General features: G+C 42.4%; 1 protein-coding gene across 1 annotated transcript in view; it reads left to right on the top strand.

Annotated features, from left to right (window-relative positions):
* The window catches only part of NUP214 (nucleoporin 214), a 44,925-nt gene extending 23,656 nt beyond the window's left edge, over positions 1-21,269 (top strand). Inside the window, exons 25-36 of the mRNA XM_086763654.1 lie at positions 642-717; positions 1,406-1,517; positions 2,718-2,823; positions 4,911-4,984; positions 6,727-8,493; positions 9,971-10,041; positions 10,598-10,754; positions 12,962-13,111; positions 15,818-15,989; positions 19,473-19,615; positions 20,461-20,485; positions 21,044-21,269. Coding sequence (XP_086619780.1) covers positions 642-717; positions 1,406-1,517; positions 2,718-2,823; positions 4,911-4,984; positions 6,727-8,493; positions 9,971-10,041; positions 10,598-10,754; positions 12,962-13,111; positions 15,818-15,989; positions 19,473-19,615; positions 20,461-20,485; positions 21,044-21,077 — 2,887 coding nt within the window. The 3' untranslated portion in view covers positions 21,078-21,269. The remainder of the gene's footprint in view (positions 1-641; positions 718-1,405; positions 1,518-2,717; positions 2,824-4,910; positions 4,985-6,726; positions 8,494-9,970; positions 10,042-10,597; positions 10,755-12,961; positions 13,112-15,817; positions 15,990-19,472; positions 19,616-20,460; positions 20,486-21,043) is intronic.
* Positions 21,270-21,749: the final 480 nt, after the last annotated feature.

Genomic DNA, 21,749 nt, shown 5'->3' with positions numbered 1-21,749 from the left:
TGATTTCCTCTGTTAATGATCCACAGCATGTAGGTCACCCCAGAACTGCCATTCTGCTGCAGTTGTCTGTGGGCTCTGATGTACAATTTGTTCCATGGTCAAAATTCCCAAACCCATAATGTAGAATATAGGTTAATTTTATCACAGTTCTTACTAGGACTTCATTAATGTTTATACTGCACTTCGAAGACATGAGGTGCTTCCCCCAGCACCCCCAGCTTTGTCTCCTTGCTCAGCATTTCTGAGAGTTGCCTGTACTTGTCTGGGCTCCACACTGTAAAGGAAGCTTCTTAAATGTGTTATCCACTAGGCAGAAAATTGTAATCTCCTTACCTGCTGACTTTTTGTCAACTCCCTGTAAAATAGAAAGGCCTGACTCTCTCTTTAGAAACAAGAGTGTGTGAAGAAGACTTGATCGTTTAAGTCTAGAGCTTTAAACACATTTGCAGACTTCCTTTGTTAAATGTGGCTGATTCATTTAAGAGGTTTATTCTGTAATCAGATTTGTTCATTTGGAGTCGTGTGTGGAATCTTTAATAACGGTGGTTGTTCAAGACTTCTGGAAGCTGTGCTTTTTGAAAGGTGAGGAAGTCCTCTTTTAGACTAGTCACTAATTTAAGCTTTTAATTTTTCTTTTTAAGATCGTCTGTACCTCACTCCGCAGCCCAGGCAGTCCACCAAGTTTTGGCAACTGTTGCTACAAATCAAGCTAAACAGGTATCTTGACAGAGAACCCTTCCCTGTGAAATCCTGTACCTGGGCATGCTCAGCACAGTTTGGGACTTTAATGGTTGGTGAACAGGCCATCTAAAAATCTCTTTTCACAGCCTGTCCTGCATTCTTGGCAAACCATTTATTTATCTGTGACCTCCACAGTGTGATACCAGGCATATTTTTGTTGTGTCTTGCCTTTTCTCTCTTTTGAAGACTTGCAGCTTTCTAGTGGCCACAGCCTTGCAGCAGTAAGGGTTACAACTAACAACAAAAGAAACTGTATTAGGTTAGGTTTATACCTAAATTTCACACACACACACAAAAAAAAGTGCTAGGCAATCAAGGGAGAGAGTGGTTTACCTGTCCTGTTACTCTACTTACATCATTTCTTCCTGGTCGACAAGCTGCTAAGTTCCCGCATCAAAAAACGTCTCTGTCCCCTGGAATTACCGAGCTGCTGCCTGTGGAGGCTTACTGGCTTCTGCAAGACACTTGTTGGAAGAGTACTGACCCTGTTTTTAAGTGTCAAGACATAATAGCCCCCCATTGAAAGGCACTTCTAAGTGCTTTGACCACCTTTCTCTAGTTTGTTATTAACTCATTGCATGACTCTCGTGATACCAAACCAGGGTCAGAAGGACCTTTGTTAATGGACAGACTGCGTTGACCTGAAGTGGTTTTGTGTTTTCAGACACCTTTAGCAGCAAGCTCACTTAAGGGACAGACTCCACCTTCCGCTGTGTGTGCACCCTGTCCTATGGTGTCGACATCTGGTCCAACATCATCTGGCAACAAAATCTCAGGTAAGTTGTCTTTGGTGGAGATGGAAATAAGGCCTGGATGTCTCCTGCCACCTGTCGGGGGGGGTGATCCAGAAAATGAAGACACTGAGGAAAAAAGATCTGCCTCCACTGAGAGGTTGTTGTGCCAGCCTTGAGAGAGAGAATTTGAAAAACTGAAGTACAGAAGAGCAGGAGAGTGGTTTTGTGTACAGTCTTATGTTTTGTCTCTCTGCCTGCATCTAGAATTCAATGATAAAATTCCTCTTTCAAAGTGGGTTCAGAATGTTTAACCCTTAACAAGAAAAGTTTAAAGAGCATCTACAAAAGTCTCTGCTGTGGTTTGATAGCAAATGAAGAGCAGATATCTATGCTGTTTTGTTTTTTAAACATGAAAAGTTGTTGCATTTCTGCAGGAAATTGATTATATCCTGAAATAACAGAAATAGTTTGAAACAGCCTGAAATTAGCTAATTCAGGTACTGGGTCTATTGAGCACTGGGCTGCGTGACCAGTTTCAAAGCCAGTTCAGATACTGTGGTCTGTTGCACACAGCTTAGAAGCTTCTAGGGAATGGTCAGTTTACATCATTCAGTGCAAACGGGGGAAGAGGAAACTCTTAGGGAAGGAAGGAATTGATTTTTAACATGTATTAGATAATAATGCTTGCATTGGACATGGTTTTATAAGCCTCTTGCATAAATGCCTGAAATCCGTCTCTGTTGCTCTTCTGCCTTTAATCCGTGGATGTAGGTTGCCTCTTAGCCAGGGGTAAGAAGCAGTAAAAATAGCTAGGAATCATATTTGACTTGGCAAATGCTTCTTAAATTTTGGTTATTGAAAATGTCAGCTCTTGAATTTGATGGCACTTCTGTTTTATTTCAAAAAGAGTTTTGATTTGTTGATGAGAGATTTCACTAAAGATTTGTGGATTTATTTATTTTTTAAAAATATTTATTGTCAAGATGGTGATGCCTGTCTTAGCTTTAAGCAGATATATGTTATTGCTTTAAGTCTTTGAAATAATTCTTGTGTTCTCTCACGTTGTAACAGTAGCAGGAATGTTTCACTGCACAAATATCAGATCTGGTAAAAGTGGCAAAAAAGCTTTATTTCCAGTTGATAAGGCTGCAGGCTGTATGTGCAGACTATTCCTTTCTCTTTGATAGTTGAATGACAAGGTGCTTCTTTCTTATTTATAATGCTTGTTCTTGTAACTTACAGGACAAGGGACAGTAAAAACAGTTACAGCTGTGACTTCTTCTGCAGCGACATCAGTACCAGCAACAACTGCACAGCTTAACAAAGCATTCTCCTTTTCTTCTGTGGGGTCTGTATGAACATTGACATTTATTTGTAGTTGACATTAAATGTAAGTGTATCAGCTGTTAAAGCAAGCTGCATAATACTGTCAAGTGGGACCTACAAATGGTAGATTGGGAGTGGTTGGGGTTGCACCGGAGTTCCTGGAAGACCTTCATGTTTGTGGAATCCTACTTGAGTAAGGTCTGAAGGTCTGTGAGAATTTGACACAATATTTTGTTGCTTTGAGATTTTTTCTGTCTGTAACTAATCAAGGAGAACAAGAGTAAGTAATGACTGGCTTTCTTTTCAGGTGTATCTGTAGTGAGCTATTGAATAAATAATATGCTGTGTGTACCGTTATTTCTAATGATCAGGTGATGATTTATGGATAGAGCAATATGACTGTGGTTAAAGCACCCACTCATGGTCTGATACATTGGGTTCACTAACTGCCTTTGAGTGCATGTCACCACTTCTCATAGCGTCAGAGAAGAACGTTTATGTTGTATCTTGTATGTAGGGGTTTAGGAAGAGGAAAGAGGCAGACCATAGCTAGTTTTAAACCTTGTTCTTTATTTAGTGAACAAAGAGCTGTAGCAGGCAAATCATTCCTAGCAAGTTGTGCAGAGGCAAGTGAGAATGAACTTTGGCTTTACAGCAGCTGGAGAAGAGGTATAACACTGTAAGCTTCTGCTCCCAGAGAACAACAACAATTTGAACACGGTCATATTAACACTTATCACCTCTGAAGATGGATTCCAGAGAGAATGATGTTGGGTTTTCTAGCCTGGACATACATACGTGGGTTTCAAATGCTGGCAAGGTTTGAGAGACAGAAGTGCTGGAATTCCCAATTAGGACTTGAAATTTGTGCTGATGGTCAAACTTGCTGAATTTCTGATTTATTTTAGTACAACAGAACAAGTTCCATGTTTTGGCTTGAAAAGTAATCTGTTCATGAAGGTGACTAGTGAGTCCCCATGCCATCTGGTGATTTCTGTTAATAGCACAAAGCAAGGTCTACGTTATGAACATATAGTTATTCTGAAATCTCTCTTGTGGAGTGTTTTCTCAGGGATGAGAAAAATATTTATTTGATGGCATCTTATGTTTGAGGAAGAGGGATGACTCCTTAGAAATTATTGTTTGAATTTCTGCATGTTTACCTATCTAATACTCAAGTGAATTTCTTTTTTTAAAGTGGGTAACATTAAGTATTTCAGAACACATGTACTTTCAAGTAGCTGGTTTCTTTCAGTCTTCACCATTTCTCTGCAGGTTTGTCAAGTGGATGTTACCCAAATGCCTTGCTATATTCTTCAAAAGGCTAAAATAGTCCTTTTGAGAGACGGAAATTCAGATTCAAAAAGCAAACAAACGCTGCCTTTGTCCCAGGCTGCAGTCCCTCAGTCTATAAACCATATGCTAAATACAGTGCCATTGTCAGTGATGTCTTAGTTACATGGCCTGACTTATGTATCACCAGCTGGTCTTTGAGAATTGGAGAAAGCTTAAAAAGCCTCTGGGAATGAAGGTCTCTGAAGGACCCCAGTGCTCATTATGAAAGATCACAGTATTTTTGCAAGACAGAATATTTTTAGTGTGAAATACTCCTGGAAACTTTTAATTTCTGTCTTGCTATGAGCGATCTCCTTTTTGACGGGTGGTAGCATCCAGTTATTCCCTTTTGTACGTGCACCGTCTCTTACCTTTGAGCTGTTTTAAATAAACTCTAGTTGCCACTGTGGCTTCTGCTCTTGCTAGTCTCCCAAAATTCAGGGAGGATTTGGTGCATGGTGTTCAGCCTACAAGCTGAATGGGGATGAAATACACAGCAGAAAGGAGGGTGGGGAGGGGTCAAAAGAACTTCAAACTCTGACTCTCTTTAACACTTTAGAAGCCTTGTCCAAGGCAACAAATGGAGCCCAGTCTGCATGCGTGCTTCTCTCGGCGTGTTTAGTTGTTGGAGAAACTGTTCTTGTGCCTGTGTGTCTGACTTTGTACAAGGCTGTACTGGAAATCTGAGTCTCCAAGTTGTGTTAATCATGAGGTTGGAAATTTCAACACTTTGAGATAAGTGTCATTCTTTCCCTTTCTCCTCTTTCCTCCTAGGTCTGGATTTAATTTTGGTGTTGTCACATCAGCTACTTCATCACTGACGCTGCCCAGCCTCGTTTCCTCGCAAGGTTAGTTTGGAAGAGTGTGCAAACAACATTTCTTCGCTGCTAATGGAACACTTTCTCTTCCTAATTTGTGTGGTTCTTCTTTTATATTGCAGTAGTTGCAATAACATTTTATGCTGGATTATGCCCTGTAATGCACAGAAATCTAGGCCATCTGCCTTTCAGTTAACAGTAAGCAAAATATTTGCTGCCAAGAACATTTAGGAGGTACTAGTTTATGAAAAGGATAACATCTGTAGTAATTTCCTCTGCTGTCTTTAATGTGTAGATTTTAATGTTGCCAAGGTGGTATGACACAGAAAGCTGTCATTAAGTGGACTGAGCGTTTAGTAATGGGAGGGGAATTGAGATGGCTTCGTGTTGCTTCTGAAATTGAGTTGGCTGCCCTTCCACTTCATAGGTAGATTGTATTTGTCCAGTTTGGGAAAAGGGGAGCAATACCTCTGCTTTATAATATCCTTGAAGCTTTCTGCCTCTAATTTCAGCCTTGCAAAAGAGACTGTATGGTCAAAAACTCACTTCCAGCATTGTTGGTTGCTCTAATTAAAAATATCACCTCTTCGTACAGATCATGGCTTGTTCATATCCTTAAACCATCACAGCCACAGCAATGCTACTAATGCTCTGATGTTAAGCAGAGAGAACTAGCTCGGCTTAAAATGTGAAGGTTCAGTTAATATAAAAGCTTAAATAATACTGATGAAAGGAGGAGTGGGAGGTGCAGGAGACAAACTTGCAAACCACAGCATTGTGTGAGGGCAGTTACCTCTGCTCTGTGAAATGGTAGGAGCACCTTTGCCTCTGATAGCTGGTGATGGAAGAACAGAAGGAATTTCAGTGCCTCAGGAGGAAACAAATGCTGTATTATTCAGTGTCGGTTACTAATACACTTAAATATATTTATAGGGCAAAAAACAAGGATAACACCAGCTGTGCTAAGAAGCTTTTGCTCTTTGTTTGATCTCCATGCAGATTTCCTGTACCTTGTCCAGATCAACCCATAGTCCAAACACCAATGCAGGGTCTTCAAGTCAATATTTGTGTCTGTTTGGTGCTCAGAAATGAAATGGCAATACATCAAACTAGCTCAGTCTCCCTTAAAACTTCAGCGGTTTCACGCTGCTGCGGAGCTGCTTTGGCAGTTAGATTTCAGAGTTTTTCTCTAGTCTTTCAAAGCTGAAAACAGGTTCCATAGAACCTGGTCAGTGGTCTACAAATAGTTGAATTTGTAAAGAAAGATCTGAGTCTGTAGAAGGCACAAGTGCCAGGAAGTATTCTTATGACCCAAACTCTGTTCTGAGCCATTGATTTAAACAGAGTTCTGCAGTGAATGTCAGGAGTTGTTTAGCTGAACCAGGTAAGAAGGAGTGAAAATGCTGTTAACAGCAAATGGCCTGTAGTAACCAGGTCTTTCATGTTTTTATCAAACTGTTGAAAAAGAGATAGGAGCCAAAGGCTGACATTGTCTGTACTCAGAGAAGTATGGTTGAGTGGAAGCTAGGACATGAAAGTAACAGTGTTTGTCACTGCAACCCTAGCCATAAAGGCTTCAGATGTCACTGTTGCCTCCTGAATGCACATGGAAGTGGCAGTTAGCTGATGGTTAGAGGCTTTGGAGTTCTGAGGCAAGAGCACTGTTTCTCTAACAGTCTGTGAAGCACTAAAGCATACTGTTATTGTAAGAATGATAAATGTGCTTTGCATACTGTAAATAGATTTGTAACTTCTGTCTCTCTCTCTGACAGCCCCTGCTAAAGAGTCCACCCAGACCGATTCATTTTCACTTGCTGGAGGTTCCAAATTTGGAGTAGTCCCTGAGAGCTCCTTTGCTTTTGGGTCCCTCAAGCCAGCAAGTGCTCCAGGAGCCTTAGTAGCAAATAGCTCCTCAGCAGATGGCACCCAGTCAAGCAAACCTGCTGCAACAACATCTTCAGTTCCCTCGACAGCCTCTAGCAAGTTGGATATCCCTCCATCTAAACCAGGAGATCACTTGTTTCAGAGCAATCTAGCTGGGGAAACTCTTGGGAGCTTCTCAGGACTACGGGTTGGTCAAGTAGATGATAATACCAAGACCACTACTAAAGCACCATCTACCAGTGTTGCAGGAGCACAGTCAACTAAAACATCTACAGTACCTTCTGGGTTTACTTTTGGTGCTCCCTTGTCATTAGGAAAAGCTGGAGAAGTTGCTTCAACGTCAGTCACGTCGGCTGGCACGGCATCCCCGTCCATCAGCACTAGTGCCACAGGCAGTCTCTTTGGCAATGTCCAGATAACCAGCACGGGGTCTTCTGGGGTATTTAATCTTGGAGGATCTGGTGGCCACAAACCTACCTTTTCATTTGGTATTCAGCAAACAAACAGTATGAGCACATCCACCTCTACCCCTTCTACTCTCTCTACTTCAACGTCCCTCTCATTTGGAAGTTTTTTGAGTTCGTCACAAACTGCTGTCCTCACTTCAGCTTCTAATAAGGGTGCAGGGGATGCCAAATTACCGTCTATGCCAGAAAAGCCATCTGAAAATGAAGCTGTAGCAGCTGGATCTTCACCTCCAGTGATGCAGTCACCACAGCCACAGATCCAGCTTTTGGAGTCCGCTAAAGAAACTGCTTTACCCCAGGCCACAGCGGGGGACACCGTGTCCGCAGGTTCTGGCACCGCATCGGCAGCACCTCCCCCTGATGCCATTGCTGTTCCTGCCTCCACAAGTGATTTGAAGGCAGTGGTGCCTCCTGCCGTCTCTGCATCTGCCCCACCAGATCAAAATGTCTCAGTGACAACCTCTGCAACAAACATTGCCTCTGCTGCAGAAGCAACAAGTGCATTGGCTGCTACCTCTGATGTTACTACGAGTGTTCAGAGCCCAGCTGTTGGTGCCTCTGTGTTTGGCCCCACTTCTGCAGGCTCCTCGGTGTTCTCTCAGCCTACAAGTTCCAGCTCTTCTGGCTCAGCATTTAGCCAGCCTGCTGGTGATACAACTGCCAGTCCCTCCACAGCACCTGTTTTTGGACAACTACCAACAGGTACCACTGCATCCTCTCCATTTGGGCAACTCGCCACCAGTACCTTGTCCACTGCCACCGCTACCACACAGGCTGCCAGCTCAGGATTTGGTACTTCTGCTTTTGGCACCACCACTACAGGGGGCTTTGGTCAGCCAGCCTTTGGCCAAGCACCAACCTTTGGGCAACCAGCGAGCAGTTCTTCAGGTGGTTTTACCTTTAGCCAGTCTGGATTTGGGACAATGCCAGCCTTCGGCCAACCAGCGGCTTCCACAGCAGCCTCGAGCAGCGGCAATGTTTTTGGAACACCAGCTAGCACCAATAGTGCCACCTCCTTCTCCTTTGGACAGCCATCTGCCAGCACTGGAGGTGGGTTGTTTGGACAGAGCAGTACTCCAGTGTTTGGGCAGAACACTGGCTTTGGACAAGGGGGATCCGTCTTCGGCAGCGCTGCTGCCGTTACTACTACAACGTCATCGGCTGGCTTTAGCTTCTGCCAAGCTTCAGGTAAGAGCAAACTGCAGGGAGATGTGATACCCCAGCGGTGCTGTCTGACTGAAGTACAAAGAGCAGTGTATCACTGGGGAAAGTAGGATTATTTTTTTTTTTAGTGCCTTTTTTTTCCCTTCCCTATGGCACTTGATGGTTTTTGGTTTTTTTTTCAAATTGGTAAGAATAGGAGCTGCAGTGTGAGGGGGAGGCTAATGTTGGAGACAAAGAAGCTTTTGCTCTGCTTTGCTGTTCTGAATAGCTTCTGAATGTCGCCTTGTCAATCCAATCTTGCATTCATTTTATACTTCCACGTCTACCTTGACTTAATTTTGAATTATGTATTGTCCTGCCTGTTGCAGAATAAGTGGGTTGGATTCAGCACACTGGAAAAGATCTTAAACTCATGTGTTGTTGTAAATTGTTACTCTGAAGTAGCCAGGCAGCTCTGAGGCCATAATCAAGGCAGTGACTACAGAGGCAGCACTTCCCTCAGTGGGCTGCATTGAGTACGTGCAACGGTGGATGTATGGCCAGGTAGAGTCCTGTATCACGATGGGATGGCAAAAAAATCTGTTAAGCCCTCCAAGTGATGGGTTAGCAAGGAACTAATCTCTTTAAATCCGCTTTTGTGTTTGGAAACATCTCAAAATTAAATATAGCGGTAACTCAACCATCAGCTACCTGTCTACACAGTTAAATTGAACGCTTGTACAGACCAAACCTTCTTTGTCAGTCGCCTTTTGTTCTCCACATTGCTGCGATATATTGTTGTGTTTTTTCCAGCGCTTTGTCTGTGCAATCTTCAGAGAACTCCCAGGGAAAAGGACGTAGTAATAATAGAGAACGTGTATTTCCAAGGAAGAGAAAACTAATTAGGCTCATTTAATTAAAAATGATGGCACTGTAGGCAAATTGCTTGCTCGTTTTAACTACAGTAACAGAGAATAGTTAAACTGGGGGGAGTGAACTCTGCTTGAGGAAGGTGTTTCCAATTATAGAAATGTAAGTTTTATTACAAAATGCACATTTAAGTGAACTGGGAAATTTTTTTTAATCAAAACATTTCATTATCTATAACGGGCATCTTTAGGTAACAAAGCTCAGATCCCCCCTACACAGGGGAGATCAGAATGCTACAGTACTTGTTCATGACTTGCAGCATTATAGCAATGCTAACAGAATCCAATTCTCTTACATTGTTAGCAACAATCCCACAAGTGAAAACGCCTTATATTTTCTGTTTATTTTTGAGTTGACTGAAGAGAAAAGGAGAATGACTTTCAGATAAACTTTCAATGCAATTTATTATTCTGTGTGTTGGTGCATACTTTAAATTGTCTAGCCTAGATACATTTGGTAACATCATTTTTATCCCTGTGTTTTGGCGTGGGAGACATGTCCTTTCCCTGTTCTGGACTAGTGTCACCTCCCTGAATTGTCTTACACTCTAGTAATAGTTCTGGTGATTTATTTTCTTTTCTGTTCTTGGCAGGTTTTGGTTCTAGTAACACAGGTTCTGTGTTTGGGCAAGCCGCTAATACTGGAGGCACTGTCTTTGGCCAGGCAAGTATTTATTGCTTTTGTAGAAGCAAGGGACTGTTACGTACAGTGGACTTGATCAGGGTTCCCTACCTATTTCCGATCTATTTAAAAAAAAAAAAAAAAACACCAAACAAACAAAAAAAAAACCCGAAAAAACAAAACCAAACAATTTGACATGCTCAGTAAAAAGTGTCCCAGTCCGTACCAAGGATATTTCCTGTTGTAGTGGGCACCAAAGCAGCATCTGTGTGAATGTTTTGCAAGGGGTATGGAGAGAGAAATGTTTTATCATATGCAAGGCAAGACAGAGGTGCAGTAAGTCACCTGGCTTTATTCCATGCTAAGTGGAAAGTGGACAGTGTAGGGCAAGTTTCAAAGACATTGTTCTGTACTGTAGACAGGGTTTAAGAGTGACATAAATAAAATTTCATTGCATTATCTGTTGGAATGTAGTTGTTTGCTGGTTTCTCAGCCCCTTCGTACATTTAAGGAATACGCCAGACAGAAGACTCAGCCTTGGGGGAATGTGCTACTTTGACTTCTCTTAAATCCCTCTTTTGTCCTTTTTATGTTCCAGCAGTCATCATCTTCCAGTGGAGGCTTGTTTGGAACTGGAAGTGGCGGGAGAGGTGGGGGTTTCTTCAGTGGTTTGGGAGGAAAGCCAAGTCAGGATGCAGCCAATAAGAATCCCTTCAGTTCCTCCAGTGGAGGATTTGGATCTGCAGCTTCCCAGAGTAAGTGAACAAAACAAGAATACAAAATGTGCTGTGATTTCCATCGGCTTTTGCGATCCCATCTGCTTTTCTGGTGTTAGTTGTCTTTGAGTAAATTCTGTGTTAACATGAAAGACTTCAAGGGTTAGCAGAGACAAAGGGTATGCATGATGTGTAATCTGGAATTTTTCTTTTAGGTTTATGGAAAACAAGTAGAGAAGCCGTTGAAACAAACAAGCAGATGCAAGAAGTGTGAAGAATATCTGTATTCTGTAGGGAATTCTTGGCCAAATGCTTCTTTAAAATTGAATACTCTAAATTCCTGTCACTGAATTTATGCATCAGAATCTGTTGAAAGTTAGAAAGTCTTAATTATTTCTCATCTGCCCTAACACTGTAAATATTAAGAATCTCATGCTCGGGTGAAACCAAGTTAACAAGTGCATGACGGATGATGGTTTCTTCAGCTTTGTTTTTAAAATGACTGTCTTTGTGCAGCACACACAAGACATGTAATCAAAATTTGCTGTAATATATGGCTAGAATTTTTTCAGTTACGTGACGGTAGTAAAGAAAAGTATGTTCGGTGGTTGATTCGGGGATGTAGTTTGTTTTGGTAAGGAAGCAGAATTACAGAGCTCCTTTTATCAGGTTTTTATCTGTATTTGATAGACAGGGTGAGTCTCACAGATAAATTCTTACAAGCATCATGAAAGCTGGGTAGATGAGAAAAATTGTATCAAAGCCCTCTTTGGGAGGAGAGACTCAGCACTTGTCCTTTCCTTTGCTCCAATTGTCAGCTAAAAGACATCGGTCCACATGTGTGGTTTAGTTAAATCAATCTGTATGTGAGTTGCCAAACCACCCCTCCCACATGTTGCTTCTTGTCCAGCCAACCAACCTAACAAAAGGAGGCGTGAAAGGTAGTTAAGGATATATTAAAGCTAATTCCTTTGCAGCAGGGACTTTAAGGGACTATTAGAACTTTTTTTCTAGAAGCTATGAAGGATTAACTGTAAATGCAAGAATCAATCAGTGTCTATTAGTGTAAAGATGGGGGGGTTTTGTGTGGGTTTTTGTTCCCCCCCCCCCCCCCCGAGTCAAGTTAAAAACACATTAGTCTTGAGTTTTCTGGGCTAACAGATGTTGGTAATACTCTAAAATTTGAGCTGAGATGCATGTGTGCTATTGTCTGCTGTAGCAATTAGTTTGAAATACTAGCAGGCTCTCGTGCCTTTCGTGTGCAGCTATTGCAGTGCTGCAGTTGTTACATACATTTGTATGTCACAAAAGCTATTCACAATGATTTCTTAACTGTGCCTTTTGTTTAGTGACTGCCCAGCTTCGTTGTTTTTTCACTTATGACTTGGGTTTGGCAGAAAGGGAAAGCAGAAGGGGTAGAGTCCAGCGGGTAGAAGGCACGAAGAAGGAGAAGCAGTGGCTAAGTCATAAAAGTAGGGGAACAAAGGAAAGCTGTAAAATGAGCTGCAAGTGGCTAAAGTAGCACTTCAGCTCTTGGGAGAGCAAATCCATTTCTTTTATTACATCTTTAATGATCCTTTGGGATTAATGGTTGAGGTCAGCTCTCTAACCTTGCTAATTTAGTCCTCCTTCATTGCAGTGCTGGGTTTTGTGATGAAATAAAACAGATGGTTCACCAGAGAAAAGCTTCGGTTATTCTGCGTCCTGCCACTAGATGCTAAAAAAAAAATCTGTGTAGCCATGTGAAAGGTGAAAACTTGAGTCATTTCTCAGTAAGGCTGAAAAAGTTTGGCTCCTACTTTAAGGAGCTGTCAAATAGTTACATTAAGAAATACTGGCCATTGCCAGAGTGGCTGAGAATCTTTACTTTGTAGTGGACTGATAATTTGTGTTGTCAAGAGAGACTGATTCTAGCCGCTGTGATTTCTTACTTGAGGGGTTGTCTGTTAGTGACTGCAGCTCAGGATGCAACTAAACCAATAATCCATCCCTGTGATTTGGTAGATTGCAGCAGTAAAGGGTTGTAGGCTCCATCAGATCCAGGATGGCTTGGTGGAACTACAAAGCCACATAGGAATAGGGGAAAACTCGGCTACTCTATGCAGAGCGCTGTTCCAGTGTCGTGTTCGTGTAGTTCTGGGGGGTTGGGGAAGTAAAAGGGGTTTCCATTTCTCCTGATCCAGTTAATGAAGTGTAACTTAGAATATTGTCTGTTATGAGCTTCAAGAGTATTTTCATCTCCCCAGATTCTTCTAGCTTATTTGGAAACAGCGGAGCAAAGACCTTTGGATTTGGCAGCTCATCTTTCGGAGAGCAGAAGCCTACGGGCACTTTCAGTTCTGGTGGTGGAAGCGTGGCATCTCAAGGCTTTGGGTTCTCCAGTCCAACCAAAGCAGGTACTTTAACTCACCCACTATGAACATCCATACTTATCTGTGAGATGTTTAGTAGAATGCTCTACCATTTAGATGCCTACAGCCTGGACGCGGTACATTGTACAGGAATTGTCTCTGAACGATAAAAAATTAATTAACAATTTAGTGAATGGGACTTCAGCTGGTGGATTCAAGGCAGAATTTACAATCTCTTGTGCAGAAAAGCATCCAGTGAACTGCATTTTCAGGAGTTCGTTCCAGAAATTGCCATTGCACTTCAAGAGCAGAGAGCTGTGTGAATTAGTTCTGGTCTTATGTACCATACGATGAAGAGTACAGAGTATGGAATTAAATAATTTTTTCCTGTTTTAGATGCTTCCTTGGAATATTACCTTCCAAACTTCACTCTGGGTTTTGTAACCCTTTTTGTCTCCATTTCTTCATGTGAGTGAATGCACAGGTGTCTACAGTAGGAAAGCTTCCTCATAAAATTCAAATCAGACATGCTTCAGGTCCTTGTCTTTTTAAATCAATTTGACCTGTCATCATCACTTTCTTCTGTGGTTGAGCTGTTGTTCTCTCTATCAATTGAGTTAATTGAATAAAATATTGGAAATTTCACAAAACCTTTTTACATTTTACTGTCATCTGCCCAAAGAAAGAGCCATAAAAGTGGTAGTGACTGTGATACGTTCATTAGAACTGAATGCCAAAAATGGAGGCCCAAAGGGTCAGGCAGAGCAAAGCTCTTCTCCTCTGTCCTCAAACCATTCATGAAGATAGGTGAATGCTGAAGAAGACGGGTGTTCTGCTCCAAGTCAGTTCATTGAAACTTCATCCCTGGGGGGAGTAGAGGCGACTTGGTCATCCTTGAAATTGTCTTGAGACAGTGGTGCTCAGGAGCCACCACTGGAGAAGCCATAGTTTGAGAGGAAGCACTTTCTGCTTGAACAGGAGCTGTGCTCTCATGTTAGGGAAGTGGCTGAGAGCATAATGGTGATGCTATCAGATCCCGTAGCCGTTTGTAAGGTGTCTCTCCTGGTTAATAGTGGCCTGAGTTCCTTGCCTCAGGCATACCTCCCACCTGGTATTTTTGCTAGAGGAGAAGAGCAGCTTTTCTTTATTTTGGTTTAAAAATTCTTGAGATAGGATTTCCAAGAGACTTCTGGAAAAGGCACATCCGCTGACACAGGGCCCCTCAGATCCTTCCTCCCTCTGGTTTTGTTTGCTAAATGCTGAAGTGAATGGTGTGTCGTCTTCTCCCAGCTGCAGTGGAAGTGTTTACTTGATTTGAATCCCCCTTTGTCCTGGTTTCACTGCTTACATTTCACTTTCCTTTCTCCACTATTTGTTAATACGCATTGCAGAAGAGAGCGTATGCTGAGCAAAGCTTCAGCCCCTATGATAAATACCCTAACTTCCTAGAGATAGAGGTAACGAGGTATCTGATCTGTGTTTAAATAATTCAGGCCTGGCGTTTATTTTTTTTCCAGACCTTTTGTGTTTACAGCCAAACGATATCCATTACCTTGACATGGACTGGAATTTCACCCAGGGTATTAGAATGTGTGGTGGTATCCCAGTGCTCAGCCCTCGTCAAACAAAAGAGCAGGTGTCCTTCGTGGTCCACACTGTCAATTAGAAACAGGCCAATAATATCAGCAGATGAACATAGAATAAAATCATAACTATTCAGAGCTGCAGAAGGCAGCTAAACCCTGAACAGAAATTGCCAAGAGCAGAGTTCAGTTCTTGATTCCCCGCAGGAAGCGTGCAGTTCCACTGACCTGGCATTTAATCATTGCGTCTTCGTTTCCACCCCTTAAACCAGCATTAGATAATACCTTACCTCCTGAAACTTTTTGCATTGCTGGAGCACCTCAAAAACAAGCTTACTCTCTACTCTCTGATGTGAAGAGATGAGGGAGACTTGCCCCTTGTATTGAGGAGTTCTTCCAGTTTAAGCACTTGCATGCATCAAGTTCTGTCCTCAGGACGCTTGTGTGTCCTTCCAGAGCTTTAGATTAGAAGCCAGGGTAAAACACTGCAACCAAACCACAGCAGCAAATGTTCATGAAGCTGACTTTTCATTCTTCATTGTTGTATGCAGTTCATTTGGATAATATCTTGTTTGAACGGTGATGAGCAGAGCTTCACTTTAAAACTGACTACATAAGCTAAGCTTTTTTTTTTTTCTGGTAAGAAGTGCTAGTTTTATGATAAAGGATGGATGTGTCTGTTTTTAATAATAAAAACATTAGCCTGTCACCTGTTGTGTGTATTTTTAAACAGCTTGGTTATTGTGCATGCTTGCTACCTTACAATTAAGATACTGCTCTTTTTTCTATAAAGCAAGTAGAGATTCCCTCACAGTGTGCAAGCATGAATGATACATTACCGCCTTTTAGTACAGCTCTTGGGATCGAGTTGATCTTGTGCTCAAATGTTCAAGAGACCTAGAATGTGGTTTTCTTCTGCATAGTCTCTTAATTGAGTTGCAGTTTTTTGCACACATTCAGGCACTGTTTTTATCCATGTGTTTTGTAACAAAATACCCTGCAGTTTGGAAGCGTTGTGCAGTTAGTTTCATAAATAACGGTGTGTCTTTGTGTAAGATGAACAGCCCCATTATGGAGATGGTCTGCTTGGAAATCTAGTTTTTGTTTTCTTTCTGCATAACTGTTTACGTGATGTTCTTGTCCATTTTTTTGCCTCTGTTTTGCTCAGGTGGCTTCGGTGCTGCTCCAGTGTTTGGCAGCCCTCCCACTTTCGGGGGATCCCCTGGGTTCGGAGGGGTGCCAGCATTCGGTTCAGCCCCAACCTTTTCAAGCCCTCTGGGCTCAACGGGAGGCAAAGTGTTCGGCGAGGGTACAGCAGCAGCCAGCGCCGGAGGATTTGGGTAAGCCAACCCAGGGTCCAGGGTTTGGGAAAACAATGTTCTTGCATGACAGAAACTATTATGCTTCGTTACCTCTGTATTAACGTAAAGAATATATTCTGTGATTGATTGCTAAGCTGTGTCCTTGGCTTGTTTGTTTGGTTTAAAAAGAAAAAAAAAAAAAATTAAAAGGCGTAAAACAAAGAATTTAACCACAAAGGAAATAAGGTGTATGATCTCATTTTAATGCTGAAACTACTATGTTAAATCTTTAGCTTTAGACTTCCGGGGCGGGGGGGGAAATATGAGTCATCTTGCAAGTGTCTAAGGGAATGCAGGAGTATTTTCTGTGTGCGTGCTTAATGAGTTCAAATCTAGGCCTACAAACTATGCCTAGGAAAGAAAATAATAAATATTATCTGTGGCTGTCTAGCCACTTTATCCACTTGTGAGATTTAGGCTAGAGATAGGAATGAGAATTCAATGGGTTCTCGCACCTTTGGAGGGTGGGAGGAAGCACTTGTAACAGCCTGTGCTCCCAGAGCGATCTGTGTTTATCCCATACTGACTGTTTTTACCTGTTTCTTTACTCCTTCAGCCTGTGCTTGGCACCAGAGTAGACAGCACTATATTCCTTGTTTTGTTCAGCAAATACAGAATTCCAAAGCTTGCAAAGCAGCAGCTGCAGTGGACAGCAAATGCACTTCTTCAACATTGCACAACCAGCAAGGAACTCGCCTTTGTGCCCTACAATTACATTCAAACCAAATAGACCCAGTTAAAAAAAATAAAAACTTCCACTGGAAAGAGGAAACTGAATGTCTTCCCAATCTCAGTGTTTGCATATTTTGCAAGTGTTTGTTTCAGTTTCAGGAGGAACTGCCTCTATGTAAGGCACGTTAGAACATCCAGAAGTGTAACTGGTTAATTCCCCATGAGTTAGGCAGATACCCATCTGCAGGGCACCCCTGAGGGAGGTGAGGTTCTTCTGTGTCCTGAACTCTGGTGCAGCAAATTAGAGAGTCCCTTTGGAAAGGGATGCAGCTTAATTAACGGGTGCACAAATAAGGGTGCATTTGTGGGGGCAACTTAACTTCCACTCAGCTGGTGTTTTGTTAGGTTCCAACTTTCAGCCATCGTGCTGGAGGATTTTGGACTGAAACTGAATGTGCTCAGTGACGATGGTGGAAGCTTAAAGATAAATGAGATGCGGAACAAGCAGCGTGGTGTTGCAAACAGAGGTCTTGCATAAGCAGTCTGCAACTCAAAGATAATTCAGTGGCTTAACTTCTGAGAAGTTTTGAGAATTTCTTTTGTATTAGACAGGTGCAGACTCAGTCTGATATTTTCAGAGTTCTCTGAGGAATTTGATTTTGATTTTAAAAAAAACTTAAGTGTGCCAAATTCCCCGGCAGCTTTACAAAACTCCAAATCTCACCACAAAATTTTGAGCAGTAGTTTAATTCTGCAGTATAAGGTGGTGCCTGTGCAGGACTTCCTTTCTGCCTTTCTCTTGAAGTAAAACTTTGAAAATCCCAAATCCGGAGAAGTTACTTGCCAGTATGTTGTGCAATATTAGCTCTGAGTTCCTGAGAACACCTTACTAACATGTGACTCGTTGCTACTTTAATTCTGAAAAATCTGTATCACTTGATAAAGGACTTAAGTATCAAAAATAGAAACAACTATACTTCTTCAAAGTCTGCAATTCAGACTTTTTGTGAGCAAATAATGTTTTGTTTTCATAAAGCTCAAGTTCCTCTCAATTCTGTTTTGTATAGAAGCTTTACAAAGGACCTGAAAATCTGGGCAAGATAGATTTGGTTAAATTGTTACCAGGCAATAACTGTATCTCTTGTCTTTTATATGGTTTTTAAAAAAAAGTCCATAGCTTAAGCTGTTTCTCTACTGCTACTGTGCTTAGCATTTTTCAGCAGGCACGTTCTAGTTGCAGCTGAAGGCAGCAGTTTGAACCACGCGTCTCCTTGTTGCTATTTTCACCTCCACTTCCCTTCCCTGGGTAGACATGAGTTGTGTATTTAGTGGCCCCGTCCTGAGGCGATGGAGCACTGTAAAACCTTCCTCTTCTCAAATGCATCACCCCACCTTGCTTCTTTTTTAAAAAAGAGTTACAAAACGTGTTCTGCCCTTGCTGAGGAAACAGCGTTTGTGGCTCTGAGCTGCAAGGTACCTGGGTCGAGAGCCAAAGGGGATGGTTAGCAGGGCCAAAGACGCGAAGGCACCGAGCTGCCCGTTTACCTAATGCTGTGTATGGAAGTAGCGTGTGTGGTTGACAGTGTCTGGGATAGGAGAGGTGATGTCCTTTACCAGGTGAATTGTTTGTCACACCGCTACAAGCATTGTCTTTTATCTGGAGAGATATGTTTTGATGTGGTGGTTTTGTTGGTTTTTTCTTTTTTTTTTTTTTTTTTTTTAAAGTCTACTAGATCTCGATGGATGGAGAGGTAGGTTAATGTGCTGTCAGTTCATATTTTAAGTCAGAAATGACAGGAGCTAGCATGAGGCACAGCCTTGCAAAGCTGCCACACTGTTTCACTTGGCCAGCTCAGGGAAGGGCCGGCACTGGGTTAGTACCAGTAGCATCGCGCACTTGCGTAGCTTGTCCTTTGAAAATGTTGTGTCTGCATTTTGCCCGGTTTAAGTTAGAGAAACACTTGAAGCTTGGCTTTTGAGTGCACCTCTTATGTTAGAACTGGGAGAAGTGTATGTGGAGGGAGGGCAGAGAACCATAATGCATATCGTGGTCTCGTTAGTGCGTCATGCTGATAGCTCTGCGATGCCTGGTTGGACGGAGTGGGTGGAGAAAGGAGAGCAATTTCCATACGTAAACGTGTTTCTTATTTCAGTTCCCAGAAGCAATTAGGGAAGTAATCCAGAGGTGGTGGGCAGAAGTGCCAAGTAGGGTGCAGATCTTCAGGAAAGCCCTGGAACTGTGTGTGGTTCAAAATGGGCTGGGGAGAGAAGGGAACGGAGAAATCTGCAGGCGGTTTACGGGTCTAGGTGGGCAGTGGGTAAGGTACCGTCTGGAAGCTGGGGGTCTGGGCTCTGCTCTGTGCCCTGGCCGTGAGCGGCTCGTACCGATTCTGTGTGTGTTGCCCTGTTTGTGAAACAAAATGATGCTGTACTTTTGAGCTTAAAGGGTGAAAACTACACACAGAGGGGAATTAATATATTTCATTTGATGGCTGGAATGATATTTCCAAGCATTTGAAAATGTACCCTGTGTAAGCAGGAACATATTTACCTTTTTGCCTGGTGTACTTTAAGAAAGGGAGCTGAACAAATGTTTGTATGTACAATAGTCTTTGCAAACCAGAAAACCCGTTTCTAGAATGAACAATTACAATTATTCGCATCGGGTATTCTCACTCTTTTGATGTATCCTTGTTAAGGAGCGCACTGTTATCGTTGTGGGTATGGGGACAAACTTCCAGTGTAAGTGAGAAGATGCTTGCAAACACCCATTTTCTCTTTAAACTGCAGGTTTGGTGGTACCAGTAACAATACAGCATCGTTTGGCACGCTAGCAAATCAAAATACCCCAACATTTGGATCGCTATCACAACAGGGTAGCGGTTTCGGCACACAGAGCAGTGGATTCTCCGCTTTTGGGACGGGTGGAGGAGGTAGGAGAAGCTAAAGTGTAATGAACCTAACAGGACCTGCGTCTCCAGTTTTCCCTGGAACTCAGGTGTGACTCCTCAGCTCTCTGTCAAAATCTGCCAGATCCTGCTGTGGGGAAGGCACCACGGCCTGGCAAATTGAGCTGCAGCGTGGGGTGCGGCATCTTCTCAGACTTAGCTCATAATTCCATCACTGATTCGCTGTGTGGCACGTCAGTAAATCACTCTTCCTCCACACTCCTCCTCAGATTATTGCTTTTCACCCCTTTTTGTGGAGTTGTTCTTTCTTCTCAAAGAAAAATATTGAGAAATAATTATTATCTCCTCAGTACCATATGCACGGGTATCTCTATGCAAGTTTTTCTCAAAAGAACACACACTGCAAACTTGATCTAGAACACCAATAGCCAGTTACTAGCTGATGTAATTCAGTGAAGCTGCAGTGATGTACACAGGGCTGAGAGGAGAGCAGAGCCTTTGAGAGAGGGTACGCTCATTGGTGGTCTGCCTGTCACCGTTGGCTTGCATTAAGCACAAACTCCATCTTCAGAAAGCAGCCCTCTGTTTTCACGGAGAGGTGAATAAATCAGGCACATTGTGTGCAGCTACTGCTAATGAATGGCCCTAGCTGATCAGCGGTGAAAGCAAAGCCCTCTTAGGAACAGAGGCAAGTCACTTTTCTTCCAGCTGGAGATTTGACTTTCATTGTTTGCCCATCTCTCTTTCCCTGGCCTAAGGCAGGAAATAAATGTTTTTCAATCTGTGTGTGGGAGGGGACATTTACTACAACTCTTATGCATTCGTTTTACCTTTTAACAATTCTTTTTCTTATCTTGCATTTCTTTCAGGGTTTGGTTTTGGATCATCTAACACGTAAGTACCATTTTGTGTCTAACTCTTCAGTAAAAATACAAATAGAACCCAAATGGAAGAGCTGAATGGTTTACAAGAGCAGGCTTTGAAAGTAGCAGTAACGTAGTTCTGATTTCCTTTTTAGTGGCACTGCAGAGAGCTCTGAGTGCAGGCTCTGAATGTGTGCTTTCCAGTGAGGTTCATCTTTCCTGTAAGAGAGAGTTTTCAGGAAGATCAGGCTCTTTCTCCACGGCTGAGGCACATGATGGGTGTGCTCAAGCTGTGTGTGTGAATCCAGTAACTACTCCATCTATCAGGTTTAAACAAGGAGTGAAATCAGTCGGTGCTTTTCTGGCTGAGCTGAGATGCTGATTTACGGTTAAAGAATGGGTCTAAGATCTGAGGTTAACTGTCATCCACTCTGCAACTGGCTTGCTGGATTACTTTTAGCACGTTTCTTAAACCTTGTTTCCCTATCAAGGGAAATTGGAAGTTTGCTTGAGAGAACTGCTGAATTAATACTGCCTGAGGGAGACTAGCACTCATTGCTGTGTTGGGTTTTCTTTTCTTGCTCCACAGATCTTCCTCTGGATTTAGTGGATGGAGAAGCTAAGAACATCCTGAACTCTCCTGCAGAGCTGTGCCATAGCTCCTGTGTTCATGAGTCACCTACATGATCAATATCCAAACAACTTTTCTTTTAAATAAGAGTTCTCAGACTTTTTTAAAAAAAAAAAAAAAGATTTTGCTTATTTTTATGCAATACTTGTTCTCGCTCTATATTAAACTATTTTATCTGCCCTGATGTTATTTGTGTTGGAAGGGTTTATCTGCCTGGATCTAGAAGAAGTAGATGTATGCTGTGGTTACCAGCCCTGTACTGGACTTAGCTTTCTGTTCCTCTCTTGCCTAGACAAGGGAGTAACTCAAGTTGGTTCCTCATATAAACCGGCACATTTTTCATTGACGAGAATGATTATCCTGGGCTCTTAAGAAGGGGCTGAAGTTTGCCCTGCTGATTTTAAGTATAGGATGGGCCACATGCTTATCTCACTGAAGTGCTAAAACTGAGTCATGTGTGAGCCAGAGGCTTAGTGGAGAAATAGGAAATTGAGAAGAAGCTGGCAGCGTGCAGAACACGTTCCCATGGCAGTAACATTCAGCAAAGAGGTGGGAAGTAAAAGCTCTCTTATTTTTACCTTTCTGTAAATTTTACAGAACTCAGAAAATGGAACTCAGGTTATAGGGAAAACTTCTGGCCCTTGAGTTAGAAGTGCGACCTCCA

The sequence above is a fragment of the Chlamydotis macqueenii genome, chromosome 20 (assembly GCF_036417535.1).
Source record: "Chlamydotis macqueenii isolate bChlMac1 chromosome 20, bChlMac1.mat, whole genome shotgun sequence".
Classification (NCBI taxonomy): Eukaryota; Metazoa; Chordata; class Aves; order Otidiformes; family Otididae; genus Chlamydotis; species Chlamydotis macqueenii.
Note: the sequence above shows the minus strand (reverse complement) of the source record. Positions and strands in the feature narration are given on the sequence as shown.